Source organism: Cinclus cinclus, chromosome 19 (assembly GCF_963662255.1).
Source record: "Cinclus cinclus chromosome 19, bCinCin1.1, whole genome shotgun sequence".
NCBI classification, from domain to species: Eukaryota; Metazoa; Chordata; class Aves; order Passeriformes; family Cinclidae; genus Cinclus; species Cinclus cinclus.
The window spans coordinates 7846148-7868354 of record NC_085064.1 but is presented as its reverse complement, the minus strand read 5'-3'; the positions used below and the strand labels follow the sequence as shown (position 1 = coordinate 7868354).

General features: G+C 49.5%; 1 protein-coding gene across 1 annotated transcript in view; it reads right to left on the bottom strand.

Annotated features, from left to right (window-relative positions):
- The window catches only part of ASTN2 (astrotactin 2), a 315039-nt gene that overhangs the window by 170517 nt on the left and 122315 nt on the right, over positions 1–22207 (bottom strand). Inside the window, exons 7-10 of the mRNA XM_062505713.1 lie at positions 17335–17502; positions 8500–8584; positions 7624–7698; positions 7051–7188 (exon numbers count right to left, since the gene is read on the bottom strand). Coding sequence (XP_062361697.1) covers positions 7051–7188; positions 7624–7698; positions 8500–8584; positions 17335–17502 — 466 coding nt within the window. The remainder of the gene's footprint in view (positions 1–7050; positions 7189–7623; positions 7699–8499; positions 8585–17334; positions 17503–22207) is intronic.

The following is a 22207-nucleotide window of genomic DNA, read 5'->3' as shown; positions in this document are numbered from 1 at the left end:
CACCCCAAGAGCCAGGGTGACATCCGGGAGTGGAGAAAAATCCCTGGAGGGCAGCAGCCAGAGCAGCGGGGCACTGCACTGAGGAGTAGAAACATCACCCTGGCTCTGCTGCTGAGGAGCAGGAGCTGAAACTAATTAACTTCACTTGTCTTCATGGAGCACAGCCGTCCTGGGTCACTGGCTGTGCCCAGCCCTGGCTGCCCTGGGGTGAAAATCAAACGGGAGCTTTGCCCCTTGGCCTGAGCTGCCGTCCCTCGTCCCTCCACAGTGAGACCATGTCCTTCTGCAGCCTTTAGCAATTAATAAATCCCCATAGAAATCAGCCTAGAGGTCTCTCTTCCATGGTGCAGCGTATCCTGGCTTCACCAGGAAAAAGGGAGTCTGGGACTCTCCCTGAGCCCCCAGTGAGATTCCCACAGCCCTTTCCAAGCCTGCAAGGGACAGCATCCAGTGGGCAGTGACCTAAAAGCAGAAGGACAAAGCTGCCCTGTTTGTGTCCATCTCCATTCCTGTTGTCTCCACAGAGGTGGATTTTCCTCCCTGCCTGTGGAGCCTGCCACAGGCTCCTGGCACACTCCCAGGAATTTTTTGGCTCCACTGAATTTTATTACTTTTGTCCTTTGGCTGAAGTGATCCAGCAATAGATACAGGAAATAAAAACAGGAAAGGAAGACTAGATCCCATCCACATCAGGCAAGTTTTAGGCAACTGAAATCTCATCAGAACTGTTTAATTGATAGTGCCATTTTTTTTCTTCCACTGAGTTGTCTTAAGAACTAACTGAAGAAAAGGCATTTCCCATTGTCACTGCCCCACCCAGGCATCATCCCAGCACCCTGTCTGGGCCAGGGCATAAGCTGCCTGCTCCTTCCTCCTGCAAACCTTCTAGTCCCTTTCTCAGGCAGGAGACCCACACAAAAGCAAAGGTAATAAAACTCAAATAGGGGTAAAAAAATGTAATTCGGGAAAAATAGTACAGAGAGGCTGTATAAACAGAGAGGCCAAGGGGCTGTGCTTTGAACAGGCAGCTACAAAGCACACTCCAGCTGCTGGTTAACAGAAAGCAAAGGCAGCGACATTAAAACAAATAACAACATCAAACAGGGAGCGAAAAGCACCTTTCAACACAGGAACCCAAGGTCCAATTCTGCTACCTTGCATCACCCTTTCTGCTAAGCATTCACAGCGTGTTAGAGCCTGGCCTCCCCCTGCAAACCCTCAGTACCACTGCTTGTCTCAGCCCTGGCTGCATCCTGCCCTGCACACATCCCACATGGAGGGGTGGATGGACGCTCAGCTACGGCAGCAGATCCGTATGGAGAACATGGGGAAGCTACAGCGTCCAGTGCCAAGACCTGCTCTGTGATGGGAGATGCAGAGACATCAAAAGGAATCATTCTGGGTGTGAGACAGCGTTTGCAGATTTGGCAAGTGTGGGGTATTTTTAATTGTCTCAATAAACATATAAACAAAATCTGTTCACTCACTGGGATTTTTTTCCCTCCTGGGCTCTGCGGCATTATGGACAAGAGGAACTGCAATCACTCAGCTGCCAAATTTGTAGCTGGTGCTGGTGCCCCCTACGATGGATTTGCCTTCAAGCCAAATTTACATGACCTGTCCCTAAGAGGTTTGATCATTTTCTGTGCAGTTTTATGGCAGAGCATTAAGACCTCAAAAATGCAGTGAGTTCACATAGCAGAGTACAGACAGTGAAGCTCAGCATTATTGTAGGAGGAGTTACTAAAAGCCTGGGATGAGGGAAGGCTGAAATGTTCCCTGGATTCTGGGCATGAAGGATGCCATGGCTGCTGATGGACCAGGAAGAGACAGGTTGAGGGCAGTAAAATCCCTTCACTGTCCCAAAGGGGCTGGGTGATCCATGTTTCAATTCTGACCTACCCTAGGTCCTTCCTGGGTGATTTCAGCTCATTTTTTGGGGGAGGTTCCCCTCTTTCCCCATCACACTGCTCCCCTAATTCTCTTATTTTGCTGCTCACACCCTTTGGTGGCTGCCACAAGATTACATCTCCATTTAGTCACCCCATGACGAAGTGAGACATACCTGACTCTTCTAACCTGCTCTCATAAATCACAGAAGGAGACAAGGAGGAAAAATCCTGGTAAGCAGCCAGGACAAAGCTCAGTTGACAGCTGCAGGACAGGGGCTGGTGGCTGCCTCTCTGTTCCTGCTTTCCAGAGGATGAGGCCAAAGGCTGCCTCTATCCCAGTGCTAAGCACCAAAAGATGTTTCTGCACCACCTTCTGAGAGACAACAACATCTTGGGGTGATAAGAAACCCAGGCCAGAGCACAGGGATGTTATCTGTGGGGATGAGGTGTCTCTGTGATGGGAACATTTTTCTGCAGAAATGAATACAATGTGCCTGCAGATGCAATGATTAATTTGCTCCATCATGCAAAGCTGTCCATTCATCATGGCCATCGACTGCAGCCACTCACAACTTTTTTTATTGGCCCCAATGGAGCAGGAGGCTCTGCAGGAGATCCATGGGCCCCTGCTCAGGAACAGCCTGAAGAAGGGGCTTCTTTCCCCCAGGCTGCTGGCTGAGGGTCCCTGTGGCACTGAGCACCCAGAAATAACAGCCTGCTCTGATGCAAGGGGGCAGCAGATAGAAAAAAAAGGAAAAAAAGATCAAGTTCCCATGGCACCCCCTGCACAAATGGCAAGAAGGGCTGGCAGGGTGTCCTCTGCCTGCATGCCATATCCCATCCCACATGGACCTCCTGACCTTGAGGGATGCTCACCTGCATCTGCACCCATCCATCTGTGCTCCCGCAGATCAGGAAGGAGGTAAAGGCATAGAGAGATGAGTATTGCTGCAACAGCAGGGACAGAAAAGCTGTTTCCACACTCTCCTAGCCCAGATTTCCTTTGTCTTTCTCATCTACTTAATTTTTTATCTTCCTCCACTTCCAGGGAGCCTCACACCACAGTGATCACCACTGACTTGCAAAATCACAAGCACCCAAATCACTGCAAAACCCCGTCAAAACATCACTCAAAACTCCTGTAAGGTGGGGGAAGCAGTGAGGCTGCAAGAGCACAGCATGGCTGAGCTAGTGAATGCCATGGGCAGGGAGTAAAAGCCTTACTCCCATCCTTGACAGAAGACGGGACTCATAAGGGCACAGTGAGGGGGAGCAGAGAGTTCTGCCTCTGAGAGAATTGAAAATAAAAATAACAAACAAATAAAGAAAAAGCAGAAATAAAAAATCGAGTTGATTGTACTTTGGCAAAGAATTCAGAGAGCAAAGGGGCACACTTGGGAGCAAAATGAAGATGAATCGACAGCGAGTTCAAGAGAATTCATTCTGCTGCTGAACACTTGTCTCTCCATCAGGACATCTCAAAGGCTTGTCAAGTGAAGGCAAGGCTTGTATTTGTTTCTATGGTTGCCATAACGATAGAGCTATATGTCATGTCAGGCAGCAGCTGAGGCTTGTGCCTCTGATTTATGGCTGCTTAACAGAAATTATCAACTTTTCTGCAGAACGGGTGGCACAGTGAACCGTGACCACTGGGTGTCTGCCAGCGCTGTGCTCTGCCCCCAGGGCTAGCTCTCCTCTTGGTCCCCCACAGCTCTGTGTGCCCCAAGGGATGCTTTTATTATCCCCTGCAGAGATGCTTTTACTATCCCCTACAGGGACACTTTCATTATCCCTTGCAGGGATGTTTATATTATCCCTGCAGGGATGCTCGGGGCTGGGGCAGTAGGACCTGGGAGCTGTGGCTGTGGGTCGTCCCCACACACTGCCACAATTAGAGCAATTCCTGACCCACAGGACAAGCTGTACCTTCCAAAGATTCAAATGGAGATGGCAAGGTGTGCAGGGAAGGCTAGCAGAAGGATTGAACGCCTAACAGTAATTTGTTTAAAGCAGTTTTATAGACTACTGTGTTTAACACCAGGTTATGGGAGAAATACAGGTAAGAGAGAAATATGGGAAGGGAAACAAAGAGGGGTCTTGAAAACAAGCAAGACAAGGTGGGACTGGGATACATTTCTTGTCCTGGCAGGGGATGTGCTGCGAGGAGAGTCTGCCCAGCCTGGGACCCCAGGCTATGGGGAGAGCCCTGCACACTCTGGCCAAGCTCATCTGAACAAAGATGAAACTATGAGTGTGGCTGTCACAGTCCCAGGCTGTGACTGATGTGATCATTGTGCAGAGGATCAGATTCTGGGGTCGAGGAAGGGATGCTCAATATGGTCACTGATAAATTATATATGCAAGTTTCATTAACTCTAAGCACTCTCATTCCTAATTTATGATGCACAGCCCTCAAACCTCCAGCACCGAGTTCTGCACACTCCTGTGTCCTGTCCCCTGAAGGCCCTGGAGCATCCTGAGGGGGATGTTTGCACAAAACCTGTTGGCTCCTGTTTGCTGGAAGTTTCTCTGAAGACTTGGTTCCAGCAGGGGAAGGTTTGGGCTCTTCATCCCCATCCACCAAAATAGAGCTTGTTGCACTGCCCAGCAGTGAAACACAGGGAGAACATCACTGGAGTCAGCATTTCTCCAGAGAGCTGCTGAAAGGCTGAGCCCCACCTGTCCCTCTGCATCTCAAGCATCTTCATAAAAACACAAGACCACATTTGAACCTTTAACCCTCTGAGTTGTAAAAGACTTCATCACTTATTTTCTCCAAGGCAGGCTTTCTGCCATTTCCCTCCATTAAGCTCTTCAAGACAAGTGACCCCAGAGCCAAAGGTGTCAGACTAATGAAAGGTCTGCAGGAATGCAGCACGCTCGTTATTACAGGCACAGAAGAAACACAGCATCAGCCACCATCCCAGTGTCACAGGACAGCAAACAGGGCACACTGAGTGCTGAGGCACAGCTGTGCTGTCACTGGTGTAACACAGCCCAGGGTCTGCCCTGTGGCATGGAGATGGGATGTATTAAAGCCCAAGCACTGCAGGTTCAGGAAGAATTTCTTCACTGGAAAAGCATTATCAAGCATTGGAAGGGGTTGCCCAGAGAGGTGGTGGAATTGCCATTCCTGGAAATACTCAAGAAGTAATTGAACTTGGCACTCAGTGCACTGGTCTGGGGATCGGTCACAGGTTGGATTCAATCCTTGAGGTGTTTTCCAACACAAATGATTCTGTGATTCACCTACAGGAGCTCCCAGCATGGAGGGACAGCAGTAGTGCCACAGTCCCAAAGCCAGGAAACAGGAGCCCTCCGGGGAGGGAGGGATGGCTGTGTTGAACACCGACACCATGGACAGCACATGCACACCTCTGATCTTGATCTGCCGTGCTGGATCACCACCTGAACATCTGAACCACCAAAACTGCTCCCCTGAGAAGCTGCTTGTGTCAGCCCAGAGATAAAGCAAAGAAGCTGAAAGATAAGCAGCTCTGAAAGTACCTTTCTCATTGCATGAAAGAACCCAAGAGCCTCAGAATAGGATTCCACCCACCCCAGGGTGCTGAGAATCCTGAGCTTGCAGCTTCTCATTTGAGAAGTGTTTCAGTTCTAATGTAGAAATAATAGATTGCTTTGCACTTCTCACTGTATCTGTGAAACCTTCTATAATTCAACATCAAATATTTATTATTACGTTTATTAAAGTTTAAATAATTCAGCAACTCCTGTGTGTAAGATACAGGCACCGTGAACTCACACCTCCTTTATTCTACCTGAGCCACTCCAATATTTATACCTGGAATTCTCAGTTCAGGTTCCATTTATGAGGGGAGCAGGCAACAGCCTTGTGCCAAAACCTCCCCTCCTCCTGCCTGGCATTCATCCATCCCAACAGAGACTTTTCCACAAGGAGCAGTGCCCAGACACAATTACTGCACTGGAGCAGAAAACAAGCTTCTGAGCCTCTACCTTCACTGAGGCACTTTTAATGAAGATGTGATGAGGAAAGAAATAAATAATGTTCTCTTGGCACTTTGGCTTGGAAAATGTTAGCATAAACCAAGGCAGCCCTTCCTTCCCTCAAATGCAAAGCACAAGTTGTTGCAGACAAGAAAAACAACAGTCCTAAAAGAGCCAAAGTGTGATAGATATGTACCCTTTTCCTTTTCATTGGAAAGGGAGCAAGATTAGCAACAAAAACACACTCACTTGGAAATGAGGACATCTTGGATGCCAGTCCTGGCTCTGCCATAGCTTTTGTAGGCACGTGCTTTAACTATAGCCCTGCCAAGATGATGGGACAGAAGAATGGAAATCCATTCCTCATCACTTAGGGAAAAAAACAAAACAGAAGGGGCTGGGGGACACAAGGATCAAGCTGGTGCCCAGGAAGATGATTCACAGCACAACCAAGTATTTTCAAGTCAGGAAACTGTGTCTGGAGTCAACAGGAGAGAGCAGCAAGAAGAGAGGGAAGGAGGTAGGGAGAGAACATGGAGTGTCCCTGGCACCCAACAGTCACATACTCAATTTATTGGGAGACTGGAATACACACTAAATACCTTGAGAATTAAACCCTTATAAAAAACCCTTAATACAAAAGAAATCCTTAATAAAAAAAACCTCTGTACAGTTAAACACTTGTACACCAGACCAAAGAGGATAACCACCACCAAAGTGATCACAGAAATGTCAAGGCATTCACTGAACTCCCAAAGGGAAATAAAACCCCTCTAATTGTGTAATTATTGGATGAGCAACATGGCCTTTCACCCTTCATGAGCATCCCAGCAGACAGCAGTGGCCAGGTAGGTGTGATACAGGTATGAGTTTCAGAAAGATGACAGCCCCTCCATCCAGTAAAAGCATCCATTTAAGCACTGCAACCTAACATTACATTTAAGCCACTCTCAAAGTTCCTTGTCACAGGTTCCTACCAATTCACCTGCCTGTACTGGCAGATTTCAGAGTTACACACCCAGGCCTGGCCTAGACCCATCAGCCCAAAGAGCCTGGAGAGCAATCACATCAGATTCCTTATTGGAAGGAAATGAATCAAACCTATCATCACAGAAATTACTGCATCCTCAATAGCAATTTAAGATCCGTGTAGGCACTCAAGCATGAAGAAAAGGAGAAATCTGCTTCCTACCTGACATCTGCTGGATCTTCTGTCACCAGAACATCTGTCTTGCAGCTGGCAAGGGGATTGATGGAAAGCTCCACGGGGGGCACCACAAAGCTCTTACTGACTGGCAGCCACAGCCCTTGACCCAAACTGTAGGTGGACCTGGAAAAAGGACAGACATGTCACACGGGAACAGGGTGTCTGCAGGGAATGGTGGCCCTCCACTGCCTGCTCAGAAGCCAGAGCAGTGGTGGCACCGTGAGATACCTCAGTGATTTGATCTTGTCCTAAAAGCCAAATGGGAGAGGAATGACTTGAGATGTGACAGGAGAATATGGGAATGGGGAAATTCTTCTTTTACCCTAGGAGGTGTTTCTGTGCATGCTGTCCTCATGTTTGCTGAAGGGACAAGAGGAGAACCCTTCTCTGCCTGCCAAATATGGACAAATCTTTCAGGTCTGTCACAGACAAATTACACTTGTCCCCTCACTAGCACATGAATGAGCTGGTATCGACCAAGAGGTTGCATCCACGGGGATGTCCTTGTGGCTCTCTCTCCCTTTCCAAATGCCCCAGCTGCATCCTCCTCTGACTCACCTGAGTATCTTCTCTGGTGCCTGCTCCCCTGTAACCAAGTCATATCCCCGCTCCAGCGTGGTGTAGGGCCAGGGCCTGCGAGGAGAGAAGGCAAAAGCAGCTCAGCACATCACTGGGCTGGGCAAGTGGCACAGTGATCACCCAAGGAGAGAAGAACTGGGCTCCTCACCACTGGGGAGCTGGGACAGACCCACCACAGCACGTGGCCCTACTCACCCCAGCACCTGTCCCCACTCTCCCCTCACTCTGTCCCCACTCTCCCCTCACTGTGTCCCCACTCTCCCCTTGCTGTGTCCCCACTCTCCCCTCACTCTGTCCCCACTCTCCCCTCACTCTGTCCCCACTCTCCCCTCGCTCTGTCCCCACTCTCCCCTCACTCTGTCCCCACTCTCCCCTTGCTGTGTCCCCACTCTCCCCTCACTCTGTCCCCACTCTCCCCTCACTCTGTCCCCACTCTCCCCTCACTCTGTCCCCACTCTCCCCTCGCTCTGTCCCCACTCTCCCCTCGCTCTGTCCCCACTCACCCTTCGCTGTGTCCCCACTCTCCCCTCACTCTGTCCCCACTCACCCTTCGCTGTGTCCCCACTCTCCCCTCACTCTGTCCCCACCCTCCCCTCACTCTGTCCCCACTCTCCCCTCGCTCTGTCCCCACTCTCCCCTCACTCTGTCCCCACTCTCCCCTCGCTCTGTCCCCACCCTCCCCTCACTCTGTCCCCACTCACCCTTCACTGTGTCCCCACTCTCCCCTCGCTCTGTCCCCACTCTCCCCTCGCTGTGTCCCCACTCTCCCCTCGCTCTGTCCCCACTCTCCCCTCACTCTGTCCCCACTCACCCTTCGCTCTGTCCCCACCCTCCCCTCACTCTGTCCCCACTCACCCTTCGCTGTGTCCCCAGTCACTGCGCACACACAGGTGCCGATGGACGGGGTCCGGGGCATACCCTTCATGGCAGCTGCACTCTCCTAGAACACAGCAGGGGAGGATGAGGGGGATGAGGGGGTGTCTCTGGCCCAGAGTCACGTCGGTGACTGCAGAGTCAAGCCCTCCTCCCCTGCTGCCCATCTCTGCTTTGTCACAGCCCCTTTGGTCCCTCCTGTGCCTCTGGAGCACTCCAGAAACCCCCAGGAGATGTGAAGAAGGAGATGTGGGAAGCTGTAAGAAACCCGTGGTTATTCTCAGGGAGGGGATTACATGATGCAGCACCCACAGTAGCTGGGGATGGGGTTTCATGATGCAGAAGGTCTGTCCTTAACCAGCATCCCTGTGCAGTCCAGCAGCCAGGGGTTCACTCCTCAGCAGAGATCTTGAGCAGAGCAATGTCTGCCCTGTGCAGTCCCCAAGGTAGACACCACAACCCATCCCACATCCCCTTCCCACCTCTGTTCTGCCATCTGGCACCAGGACAAGAGAGCAGAGTCTCCTGCAGCCCAAACTCCCACTGAAAGCTGCAGAACCCCCCAACTTCCACCCTCCACAGATGGTTCCTGTGCCCTCTCCCTATCCCCCAGTGAAGGATCTCAGCCCTGCTCCCCTCTGCTCTCTGGGTGCTGCCTCACCCTGCTCCTCTTATCTGACAGTGGGATAAGACATTTCCCACACCAGAAACCCAACTGCACTTGGCCCAAATTGATTCAATGCTTGGTAGAAATACATAACCTGGAGCAAGAAACAGCAAAATCAAAAGATTAATTGGATTTGCACGTGGAGTTTCTGCTACCAGCTGCTGCCAGTGTTTCCCCCCACCCTCCCCTCCTCTCCCCATTGTGCCTGACAGCAGCAAAGCTGAGCTGTAAACACCGCTGAGGTGGACCTGGGGAGGATGCTGGGGTGGTGGGTACCCCCCTCACAGTGGCAATGCAGACTGGCAGCTACCTGCATGCTCCTCGGGATCCTAGGTAACTCCTTAAAATGCCTCACAAGGATTACAGTAAAGAGCTTTATTGTCAAGAGGGAGTGAGATGGGGATTCAACCGCTGAGATTTTTGAGGAAGAGACGCCTGGGAAGGGAGAGGCAGCGAAAAAAGGGAAGAGTGGGGGGAAAAAAAGAGACGGCTAATGATGTGCTAAAATGCAACAGCACCTTCATGAAATATTCACTGCCTCAAACTCGTCTAATATTAAAGATTAAATGTCCTGGGATTTGTCCTAGCGACTTCGAAGCACTGATTTATGATCTGTCAAAAGCTGCTAACCTCATGATTCATAACGGGAGCGGCAGGAACATTGCTGCTCCAAAGGGAAAGAGTTGGGAGAGAGATGGCAGCGCTTGGCCCTGTTCAGGCTCTGCCGTGCCTGGGGGCTGGGGCGGTCTCAGTGCAAGAAAACACAGGTCCTAATGGCTCCATCAGTGACTTCAGAAAAAGAAAAGTTATTTTTTCCTTGGGTGCTTAGTACGCAAGTTTTCCCAGCCGTGCTGTGGATCATTAATTCCTGGTCCTTATTACATAACAAATATATACTCTGCAAATGAGAGACATCTCAAAGTGCTTGCAAAGCAGAGCTGGGAGTCTTGGGGCACTGGCTCACGCTCCTGCCACAGGAATTAGAGCAAGTAAAGAAAAAACACCAACAGAGGTCAGCATCCCATGGCCCAAACACCTTCCCCATGTCAGTGCTGGGGGTGCTGGGTGGTGAACCCCCTTCCCACAATGCAGGAGGCTTTATTTTGTCTGCTGGCTTGTTTACTGCTCCATCAGTTTGGCATCAGGAGGAACTCTATCAACGAGGAGAAATATTGATTTTATTGACTCAAATCCTGGAGTTTCAACAGCTACCGCCAGTGCTCAAGACTTTATTGGAAGGTTTATTTCAGTAAGTGAGAGGGCAAGTGGTGGCACCAGCTGGAGAAGAGATCCAGGGAAGGAGAGTGTGGGACTCAGCTTTCCACAGGTTTCCCAGGGTGATGTACACCCTTTTGGCAGAGTTTTGGAAACTGGATAGGAAAGCTTCCAGCACAGGGTTAGCTGAGTGCTGCAGTCTGCTGGAAGAGTGAGGACCCCATTGCCTTGGATCAGATGGTTTAGGATCTACTCCTCTATCAAGAGTCATGAACTGACAATTAGCGGAGCTTCCAAAGAAAATTCAGCAGAACCTGCGGTGCTCTTACAGGTTCTCAGGAGCTTTTGCCCTCTCTGCAACAGCATCCACCTTCCTTCTCTGTCCCCCTGAACTACTCTGTTATTTTCAGCCTGTCCCCATCCTTCCCAGATACAATGCTGAGTCAGGGACCATGCTGAGTCTGGCTAACTCCCATGGAATGAGAAACACCCAATAAAGTGTCTGGAGTGGGAGAACAGGGTTCCCATACCTTTACACCCTCTTTGGGGTGTGTTTTTCAACATGCTGCCAGAATAAATCAGACCATCAAAACACCAAACTGAAGTGTCTGTTCAAAACAACTGCATCTGAGATGGACACAGTTATTCACTCAACCCTGCTGCAGCTAAGTTAGGATTCAAGCTGAACTTGAAGCCAAAGTCAACCAAAGTAACCAAGTTTGACAAATAACTGCACCTGGAGCTGGATGCAATTTCCACAGGTCCTGCACACGCCTCTGTGCAGTGTTTATCTGCTGCAGGAGCACAAGTGAATCAGGATCTACCAATCCCAGGACAAGGATCCTGCTCCCACTGCCACCACCCCACACCCTGCCTGTGGCAGGGGCATGCACAGTCATTCCTCTGCCTTTGGATTCAGAAGCCACAAACCAGGCTGGATAATCCATGGCAATTTTTCAGCTGTTGCAGCCAAAGGAAGGATCACTGCTCACTCAGTATGAATGAGGGCAGGTCCCAGTGCTCAGCTCTGGAGGCCCAACATTGTATTTCCAGTGTGTTATTAAACGGGTGGATGCTTTAGCTCTCTTTTTTTATATTAACAAAAAAAAGCTGGAAGTTGCTGAATTAATCTTTCATTACATTCTCCACGCTGTGCTGCTGCTTCTGGTGAAATGGGGAATGGGGTCTCACACTGGGAGGGACCCACACCCTCCCTACCCATCCCCACAGCACCTGGGAGAAGCAGAGAAGGGCTGCAGGATGAACCATCAGCATGCCAGGATAAGCCTGTTAGCCTCATTATGGAGAGAGCCGATCCATGGTGATAATGCTGCAAAAAATCCCCCTAATCCACCTGCCCAGTGCACAGCAGGACGTGGAGGCTCCCACAGTCCCTGCGCTCCCAGAGAAGCTGCTCTGTGCTGTCACTGACACATTTATTTAAGCAGCTGGAGGAGCTTTGGCAGTGGTGGAGCAAAGCTGTTGTTTGTCAGCCTTCCCTTGGCATTGCTGGTGTCCGTGATTCCCTCCTCCGTGGGAGCACCCCCCTTTGTCCTGGAGGAATGCTCTGCTGTGGCAGGCCTGTGCCCCAGCTGCACAGGTACATCCTGGGGACAAGTCCAGACCCCAGCTGGGGTGGCAGCCTGATCCCAAAGGCTGGGGGGTTATAAACACCTTTCCAGCTGTGTGAGCATTGCACAAACACGCTCACACCTGTATCAGGGCTGCCTCTCCCACCCAAAGGGATACAGAGCTCAGCCACAGTTTTTGTGTGCACTCCTCTCTGGACACACACACCCTCTGCAGGGAACAGTCCCAGCAGAGCATCCTCAGTGCCACTGAGCCTCAGAGCTGCAGCACCACATTCCCAGCCTCCCAGTGAAGCTCTCTGAAAAGTTCCTCTTCTACCCCTGGCGCCTGCTGTTCCTGCTATTCAGGGATGGCACTTTCCAAACCTGAGCCTCTGCTTCATCCTGATCAGAAATGCAACTTCTCTAGAAGCAGTTTAGCACTCAGTGAACAAGACAAAGAAAGTGGCTCCTGCCCTACCAACCTGGCACAGAGCATGGAGGGAAAGCCTGGAATGAATTTGACAGTTATCCCTCCTCTACCCCTGCTGCAAATCACCCTCCTCACCCTCATCCATCACAGCATTTAAGTGCAAGCTTAACCTCCAAGGATTGTGCCTGAGTTTAAGCTCTGCACAGATTTAATTCTCATTATCATCTGCTCAGCTCCTACACCGCACCTCCAAGGAACACATGAGCTGATGCAAGGAAGCAGAGAGGTCCCGAGGGTGGTCTGTGTGCCACAGCTGTCACCTTCTGGGCTGGGCACTGCCCCAGAGCTGGCCGTGGAGGGGTGAGAAACCCCTGCAGCACCGGCTGGATGGCCCAGTTTGGGGGATGGGTTCAGGAGCAGCTCCATACAGAAAAACCCATCCCTCTTCCCTCCTCCCTGAGCTCTTTAGACAAGCACAGAAAATGCCATTACAAGAACATTAGCAGCTGCAGGATTAAACACTCTAATGGCAGAAAATGAGAGTGCAAAGACAGCACAGATAACCTTAACTCGGCCCCTCGCAGGCACGAGTTTTGATTGCTGTTTATGTATAACACTTCAGCCTGGAGCTAAATTAGCTTGGGAGTTAACTGCCTCCTGCCCTGCCTGGTGCACCAGGCAAGCTGTGCCGCCACAGGAAAAGGAATGGGATATTACATGGGTTTTGACCAAGTTATTAAACTCCATACCTTAGAGAGACAGAACCTCATCCTATAAAAGTCTAAGTCAATAAAGGCACCGTGATCCTCCAACAGCGAAAATAGCAGAAGTGCACAAGAACAAACAAATATTACTTGATGTGCACAGAACCTGCATGGTATTAAACTGAACTATAGGAAGGAATGGCTGTTTCCATAAACACAAATACACGCCAAGGTTGGTGATCTCCTGATTTACATGCTCAGCTCTGCAACCTCCAAATCCCCTTAACAGGTTGCCTTTAAAAAAATAGCTCTGTGTAAAATGACTTTCGTCTGCCTCCTGTCCACAACACACCCCTGTCCTACCCATACAGCAGCACCATCTGTGGTTCTGGTGACAAACTGGCCCATGTGGATGATGAGGGATTTTTTTTTTTTTTTAAACTATATTTCATCAGGTTCTTTCAAGCTTGTGCTTACTGCACTGGGGGGGCGGGGGGGGGGGGGCGGGGGAGGCTACTAATAGTGGATGCAATGAGAGAATTTTGATGAAGAAACACCTGATTTATAGATGAGAAAGAAAAAAAACCAACACATTTGCACCTGCTAATCAAAGTACCTATCCATCTCATTTATGCCACTGCTCCAGCAAACCCAACAGCACAAAATCAGAGGCTGTTTCTTCCAGCATTTGGCCCTGAGGGACTGATTCTCCAGCAGGTCTCTTCAGCAATGCCCACAGAATGTGCAAGTGGATCAGTTTTGTGCATACAAAGCAGGTAATTGTGCTCACAAATCAGGATTTGCATATGCTGCTGGAAAGGAATGCTCTCGTGGAGGCTGGTAAGGGAGGCCAGCGAGGCAGCAAGCACTCCTGGATTTTACCCAGGGGTCTCCCAGTGTGTGGCACGAGCAGTGGCACTGGCAGTGTTCCCACATCTCTTCAAAATATGGAGAGTGAGGAGAGCTGACAGCCAGTCCCACAAGACAACAAACCTTCCCTGTTCTCGTCCCAAGCAGCACAGGCAGCACCTGCCAGGAGGATGGGGGATTTTGGCTGAACACCTCCAACTAAGGAGCACATCCTGCCCGGAGAGGTGCCTGTTCCATCTGATGTGGCACCTGGACATGGCCACTGTATCACATCTGCAGGGAGAAGCCTCTCAGCAGTGTCCATTTGTCTCTGGATTTGCAGTCAGACTGACCAGCTTGGCCGTTTCCAAGGCAGGAGGAATGAGAGATGTGACATTTTGCTCATGTGCAGATGTCAGTGCTCCCTGTGAAACGCTCTGATGAGCTGGGGCTTTGCAACACAGGTTTCAAATTTGTCAGGGGGGCAGCAATCAGTTAATTAGAGAGTGAGTCACACGACAGAGATATAAGGCAAGGCAAATTAAGGTCAGGCAACAAAGTGGATTTTGGTATTTCCTAGTGTTTCAGGGCCTCTGTTCTCACTGGGAATTATTCTTCACACTGAAGGAGTACTGGCTGTCTGAAGTCACAAGTCAATATATCGTACAGACAAATCCCATCCAAAACTCCAACCTAAAGAGTGTGCTGGGAGAGGTAAGAGCTTGAATGTCACCAGAGAGAGCACAAGTGACCTGGGGCTCTCTGTCCAAAGGTGTGCCAGGAGCCCATGGCACTACAACCAAGGAGAGGTCCTACCCACAGAAGTCTGCCTAGACATTGGAGCAAGGAAGTTTGGGACAAGGCTGGATCCACACTGCAATGGAGAGGCTCCAAGGGTAAGGCTGAAGTCAGATTAGCCATAAATATGCTGGATGACCTCAATGCTGGCTCTGCTGCTACTCACAGGGGAAACTTTGAAGGATTTCAGCCTCCAGAGAAGACAAACTTCAGTCATTCTCATGGATGCTCTGTCCAGCCTGAGAAGACAGAGGACGGGGAATCCCTGGCACCCATCACTTGGGATGGTCACAGAGAGGATAAAATCCCTGACCCGAAAAGGTTGAAATTCAGAAAGGATTTATGTGCTGCAGTAAAACCGCAGGCCTTCCTCTCTCATGGTGATAAAAATAAATCACCCTTAAAAATAGAATGACATTAATAAAAATAAATTTAAAAGTGCATGCAGTGTATCATGGGGTTACAGGCTGCCTCAGCCTGGTGGGGAAACTTCTCACCAGTTAAAGGCTGGTGAATGGTGAGGAACAGACATGGTGCACAGGGTTACGTCCTGGGTAAAGGGTCAAGCAGGCACTTCCAAAGGCCTAATTTCAGTTCTTGGGAAGTTTGAACCTCTTAAGGGAGTTTTCAGTTTAGGCTATGGAGGTCAGCAGCCCCATCAACCAGTCCTGCTTGATCCACGTGGACCCAACTCACAGAAACAGGAGGAAAACTCTGGTTTATTCATGTGCACACTCCCAGGTTGGAGAGAGGGGGAAGAAGCCCATGGACAGATTTCAGGAGAGGGACCTAAAGGCTGAGATCCAGGCTGCTCTGCCCTCACTATGGGCACCAGGGCTGGGAGCCACAGAGCAGCTGCTGAGGTTCAGTTCCAGCACAGTGCTGGGGCAGAGCAGCTCCCGGGATGATGAGCATCACTCCCTTCCCTGCAAACAAGATCTGACACATCCTGCTCAAGCGTGGGGCATCCAGAAAGAGCGACAAGCTGCTCTGGGAGCTGGGGTCACAGCAGGAGCGGCAGCTGGGCCAGCACAGGGAGCTGCCACTCCTCACAGCCGAGGCCAAGCAGGATCCAGCCAGCCCTGCTCGCTGCCAAGGATGGGGCTGGCGAGGGGAGCCACAGGGCTCTTCCCGCAGGGCAGTTGTGGTCTGGCTCCATACGGCCTCCCCGTGGTTTCTGCTGGAGGCAGACTTGTTTCTCTCCTCCTCTGAACCAGGGGAATGTGACTGCATCTCCCCTCTCCCACTGAAGCAACTGAGTTTTGCCAATGTCTGAAACAAAAATCCTTCTGCTCTGCGACATCTGGATGAGAAGAGCCTCCTCCTGCACCATCTCCATCTGTCAGCGTGGCTGTTGGTACCTCCCAGCCCTCCTTGGGGCTTTAGGTGATGCTCAGGGCTGTCTACACAGGGAATTCATCCACTGTCACCGTTCTGCTGCTGCCATGCCTGCCAGTGCCTCTCTGCAGACAAGCCTTGAGGAACAGGAATATTGAGAAGACAGTCTTGACCAGGAAAACGAGTTTGTAAGACCGAGTTCAGTATTTGCATCACAACTGAGCCAGGAGAGATGAGAACGGGGTCACCCCAACCACCCCATGAGGTGTTCATGACTCTGAAGGATTTCTTATTCTAATCCATGTATTAATGACAGTCAGAGGCTTTGGGAGGCTTTGGAAAAGCCTTCTCCACAGTGAGCCATCCTTTAAACCCTCTGGCAGAACCACACACCAGCATCCTTACCTGCAGCCACGAATCTCATACACGCATGAGGTGAAGACACTCATTGCTGAGGGGGAAGCTTTGGATGCTCTTCAGACATTCAGCAAGCCAGCACCACCAGGGACACTTGTCTCCACACCACCAAGAAGGCATCCAACCCAAGGCTGGTGAGTCACAGCACACCCCAGACAAAACCCCAGCACGGTCCCCAGGCCACCTTCCCATGCAAGGTCCTGTCACCCTGTGTCTGCTGTGTTCTCTGGTCTTGGATCACTGCAGACTCCAGGACTCCCACGTGTCATCCAATAAAGTGAAGGTGGCACTTGTCCTTTGCCCAGCCCCACACCTGAGTCCCAGCAGGGCTGGCTGCTCCAGCAGAGAATGCTCAGCAGAACACTCACTTAGACATGAGGAAGGATGGCAAGTTCACAACTCCACCAGGAAGGGTTGGAGGACAGATCCAATCTAGGTAACCACAAGGCAGGAGCATGCACTAATGGCAATTGCGGTGCTCTTCAGTGAAAAGAAAAGGGATGGAGATGGGATAAACTCACAAGTAGTTTTTCCAGGCTGGACAGCAGAACAGCCCAACTTAGAAGCAGATAAACTCCACATGCCTGCAGCTGTCACACCAAAATACTGGTAGATCCACTGTTTCAAATCCCCATCTTATGCCCATCTTCTTCACATTTTGCTGATAGGGGTCACCACTTTGTGACTCTGCTAGATCCTCTCAGTCCCCCATGCCTACCACAGACCAGAGCAGAGGTGAGCCAAGAGGGCATCAAAATACCCAGAGGCAGACCTTCTCCCTCACATCTCTGAATTTCCAAGGTCTCCACTCTCCCCTGCCTTCCTTACCTGTGTCTTGGTCACACAGCTGCTCACAGGCATCAGTGGTTCTCTGTCCACAGAGGTCTCTCACCCAGGGGGATGTGGCATTGATCTGATAGTACAAGGACAGCTTGGCTGGGTTAAGCCAGTCAGAGATGTCCAAGTAGCTCCCCTCGCTCACGACGAAGCTGCTGCCTGGGGGAAGTGGGAAAGAAGTGTGTTAGGTGAGTGTGGAAATCTGAAAGACAGACCCCAAAGGTGCATTTTGGCCCAACAGCAGAACACTGCACTCTTCAGGAGCTGGTGTAATGACAGTATCTTCAAAATAATAATGAGTTCACCAACACTTGGTCCCAAAGAACTTCATTTGAACATTCCTCTCCAGAGGAATGTGCTCCAGCAAGTGGTCCACCAGCTCCTCTGCCCAGACACTTCCCTACCCTTACACCACTGGGGTTTGATTCCCAGGTCCCTGCAGAAACGTGGACCAGTGTAATTATTGTGATCTGCGATCAGAGCATCACTGCCCCAGCTCAAGGAGTTGTGGTCCCCAAGGCACCTGGAGCTCAGGGCACAGATGAGCAGCACCAGCAGCTGTTCACCTTTTGTTGAAGGTGAGTGGATTGGCACAACACACAACTTCTTGTACCAGTTGTCTTGTACCAAACACTCCCCCACCCTCTCCCTCCTGTGAGTTAAAAGTGAATTCCTGCCAAAAATATTTTCTTACAAAATCTTATGCTTCTTTATTTTGCGAAATGTATTTTTCCCCACTGGCATCTGGGAATATGCATCATCTAATTAGCCAAATAGATTTTCAGTTCAGCCCAATCATTTCCTTATCTAACATCTGAGGCCCAGCATCGCTTGGGGGATTTTGCAGGCACAGAGGTCCTCATTAACTCTGATCTTCAATTACATTGATTATAAGACTGCCTCCATAACAGTGCTGCACAGATCAGAGAGGAGCCAAAAAAACCCTCTGCCATTAAGTGGTGTTTTGCAAAACTTATCAGGGTAAAATCTCTAAAAAGAGGGGAGAAGAAATGTGCAAGGAGGAGTGGGTAGGGGAGCTGCCCAGTAGCTCAGGAACCCAGAGCCACCTTTCCACTAAATCTGAGGACTTGCAGTGTGGGAAAAATTTGCAAGCACTGTCTGAAGATTGAAATCCTTCTCAGAGATTACCCAGGGACAGCAAGTCTACAGATCCAGGACCTATCGTCACAAAACTTTAAGGCTTATGACCCTTACTAGTAAGGAACTAGGACACCATTCCTTTAAGCACCAACTTACTTTGATGAAAGCCAAGAGATTAAAAGAGCAGGACAATAAACCTGCAGCAGCAGCCACCCCACATGAACCTGCTTGAATACAAACTGTGGATCTCCTTTTGAAGAGGATCCCTGATGTTTAGCAAGAGGGAGCCCTTCTCACCCTCATCCTGTGCCACATTATCCATGCAAAGGATAAAACAAGCAGAGCCTCAAGTCAAGCATCCCAGTGAGTGACCTCATTTTCAGGCATCCCAAGATCTCAGCACCATCCAAATCCAAGCCCTAATTTCCCATAAACTCAGGTCTTTGACACTCAGACTGTTTATACACCATAAACATATTCACAGGCGCATCTCTACACTCAAAGCCAGTGGAGGCTGCCAAGCTACTGACTGCTCAAGCAAATGAGAATTAGACATCAGAATGCAGCAGCTCTGGAGACACAGCAAGGCAGGAGCTGCCCCACCAAGGCTACAGGATACATCTCAATCAGTCACAAGGCAGCAGTAAATCACTGGGTAAACCCCCCAGCACTACTGGAAAGCAGAGAAACACTGAACACAAAGAAGTTTCTTCGAGCTACACAGTTGTGTCTCCAATTATTCTTTTCAATGAATTTTTAAAGATAGCCTTGCATGCCATTAACAACAGTTGCTGGTTTCTTTTCCCAAACAGAAATGCACCATGCACCCTTTGGGAGTGTTTACTATTTACATGTAGGTGTCTATGTAGTAACCTGTCAATTCTGTTTTCCCCCTGATTTCCACAGCTTCCTAATAAAGAGCAGGGCTTGGGAAGCACGTAGAGTTGTTTTGAGAGTCAGCTACAGACAACTCCCTCTGCACCCAAGGACTGAAGAGTGAAACCAGCAGCTCTTGATTAAATCCCAACTTAATGAACCCCACTTCTGGTTAAAATACAGCTTGGAAGTAACAGAAGCAAACCCGACACAAACCAGATGCATCATTTGTATTCAGAGAGATGAAGGTGGCTGGAGCTGAAGAGGATCTTGGCCCAGGACCTGCTTCATGGCAGGGAAGAGCCCCAAGTCAGGTGGGTGATGGAAGGGTGACCTGTGGAGCTCCCCAGCATGGAATCTTTTAGGTGGAAAAAGACATCTCAGATCATCAAATCCAGCTGTTCCCCCAGAACTACCAAGGTAACCAGACCATGTCCCCAAGTGCCACGTCCACACGCCTTTTAAATCCCTCCAGGAATGGGGACTCCATCACTGCTCTGGGCAGCTGTGCCAGGGCTGGACTACCCTTCCTCTGAAGAAAATTTTCTTTATATCCAACCTAAATGTCCCCTGGTGGAACTTGAGGCCATTTCCTCCTCTCCTATTGCTTGTTACTTGGGGGAAGAGGACAAACCCCACCTGGTTCCACCCTCCTGACAGGGAGTTGTAGAGAGTGAGAAGAGAAGGTTCCTCCAAGCCTCCTTTTCTCCAGCTCCCCCAGCTGCTCCTCATCAGACTTGTACTCCAGCCCTTCCCCAGGTCCAGGTATTTTGAAGATTAATTACTTATTTTGATTTTAGTAGTAAGTCTGGTTAAGAAACGATCCTCATTATAAGGCTTTTCAGGGGGTTTGTGTTTGTTTGTTTGTTTGCTTGAAAAGCAGCAGTGAAAACATTTCAATACAAAATTCCTGAATTCAGGCTCAGTGTAAAATGGAGCTTTTTCTACCTCAGTCTAAAAACAACCCCAAACCTGGGGAAATTGAAGGTTTTAGTTTTCTTCCTCCTTCTTTCCTTCCTTCCCTTTCTTTTCCTCCCTTTCCTTCCTCAGAGGAGGGAGGGGACAACTTCCAGCAAGGAAACTTCTCACATCTCTGAATCTGAGTGTGTGGCAAGATTCTCAGATCCCCTCATCACCTTTGCTCCCACTGAAAACACAAACAAACAAACAACCCAACCTCAATCCCTTTATAGCTTGCCTGCGAAATAAATAACAGAAATAGGCATTCTACAAATATTTTGAAAGCTAAATTCTGATGATTTCAAAGCCTTTTCACATTTTTTTCTCTTCACTTTCAAAGAAAGACATAGAAAACAGTTTTCAAAAGTCACTATCGTGTACATATCAAAACCACCTTGAAAAGCTCAGACAGGGCAAGCTGAGGAACAAATCCTTTTAGAAACTACCAAGAACAAACATTTTCTACACAAGAGCTGTTTCAAACACCTTCAGCTTGCTGGGTGTTCAGCTGGATTTATTTTCCACAACTGCAGTCTCCAGCTGGAGGTAACAGGAGTGATGGGGGACTGGAGTGGGGTAGAACCCACTCAAACCACCCTCCTGAAACCTTCCTCAAGGACCTCAGACCCTACTAAATCACCCCCACACCCAGTGTGAAGCACACCTTCATCTGCTGCCTGCTGACACTCTGAAGACACCTGGAGGGACTGTCCACCCTGCTGTCCTCTGCTGCCAGCCTCCCACGTGTCCTCCTAGACACAAATTTCAGGCTTCCCACTCAAAGCCTTGCTGAAATCTCCCTGAAATGGAGACGTTTAGGTCTCAGGGTAAAGCAGCCACCAACCAAACAAGTGAACCCAGAAAGAAAATGACAGCTCTGCACCCAGCACCACCTCCCAAGAGCCCCATACCAGGACATGTCCCTTGAATGCTGTTGGCTTTATGAGCCAGCCAATGCCATGGAGCAGTGTGGAGAACACCAGGACACAGCTACAACGACCTCCCAGCTCCACAAGGTCCAGCAGCCCCTCAGGGGATTGATTTGTTTGGGTTTCTCTGTGTGTCTGTGTGTGTGTGTGTGTGTGTGTGTGTGTGTGTTTTCCTCTCCCCCTGCTCCTTCCCCAACACTGATCAAAGCTGGGTGAGTTAAGGCAGCATCAGAAGTTCATGTCTCTCATGCTGGGGTCTCCTTCAAAGTTCAGTGGAATTGCTTAAGCCCTGACAAAAGAGGCTTGAAGTTTTGACATTTCAAAAATCATTTTCAAGAACACAACAGGATAAAACAGCTCAGAAGAGATATCTAACAAGGGAAAAGAACAAAGCACCCAAAGGCAGCCAAAAGGGTTTGGCTTTTCCTTTCTCTTTCTTTTCAAGGGAAAAGATCAAAACATATTTTGTTTTTGAAGAACATCTATTTCTTCCTCTCTTTGCTCTTTTTGTCATCTTTGGTCCATTCACTGTTTCTTGACCAACAAAACTCCTTTTCATCTAAAGTTAGTATTTTGTGTTGGGAAGCAATGGGAGGTCATACTATAGGTTGCTATTAATGTATCCAGCCCTATGCTATCACACGGTTCTAATCCTGTTGCAGATAGTTTTCATAGACATTAGAGGAGAGATGATCCCTCTTGCTTCACTCTATAGGTACAAAGAATAACCCTATTTGATTTCTTTAGAGACTCTTTTCTTTCCCCTTGTGAAACTTGAAAGAACATTACCCAAAGAGACAACTCCTCCCCTATCAGTTCTTCCCCTTGATCAGCTGTCCCTCTCCTGTCCTTGGCCCAGGGCATGAAAACTTCCAATTCTTAAATTTCCTCCAGAAAATGCCAAAGACCCAGATAGATTTTGGATGCCCAGGACACACATGTACTGACTCAAGCAAGGAAATGGGTCTTGGGGCAGGACTGCACCCACAGGCTAACAC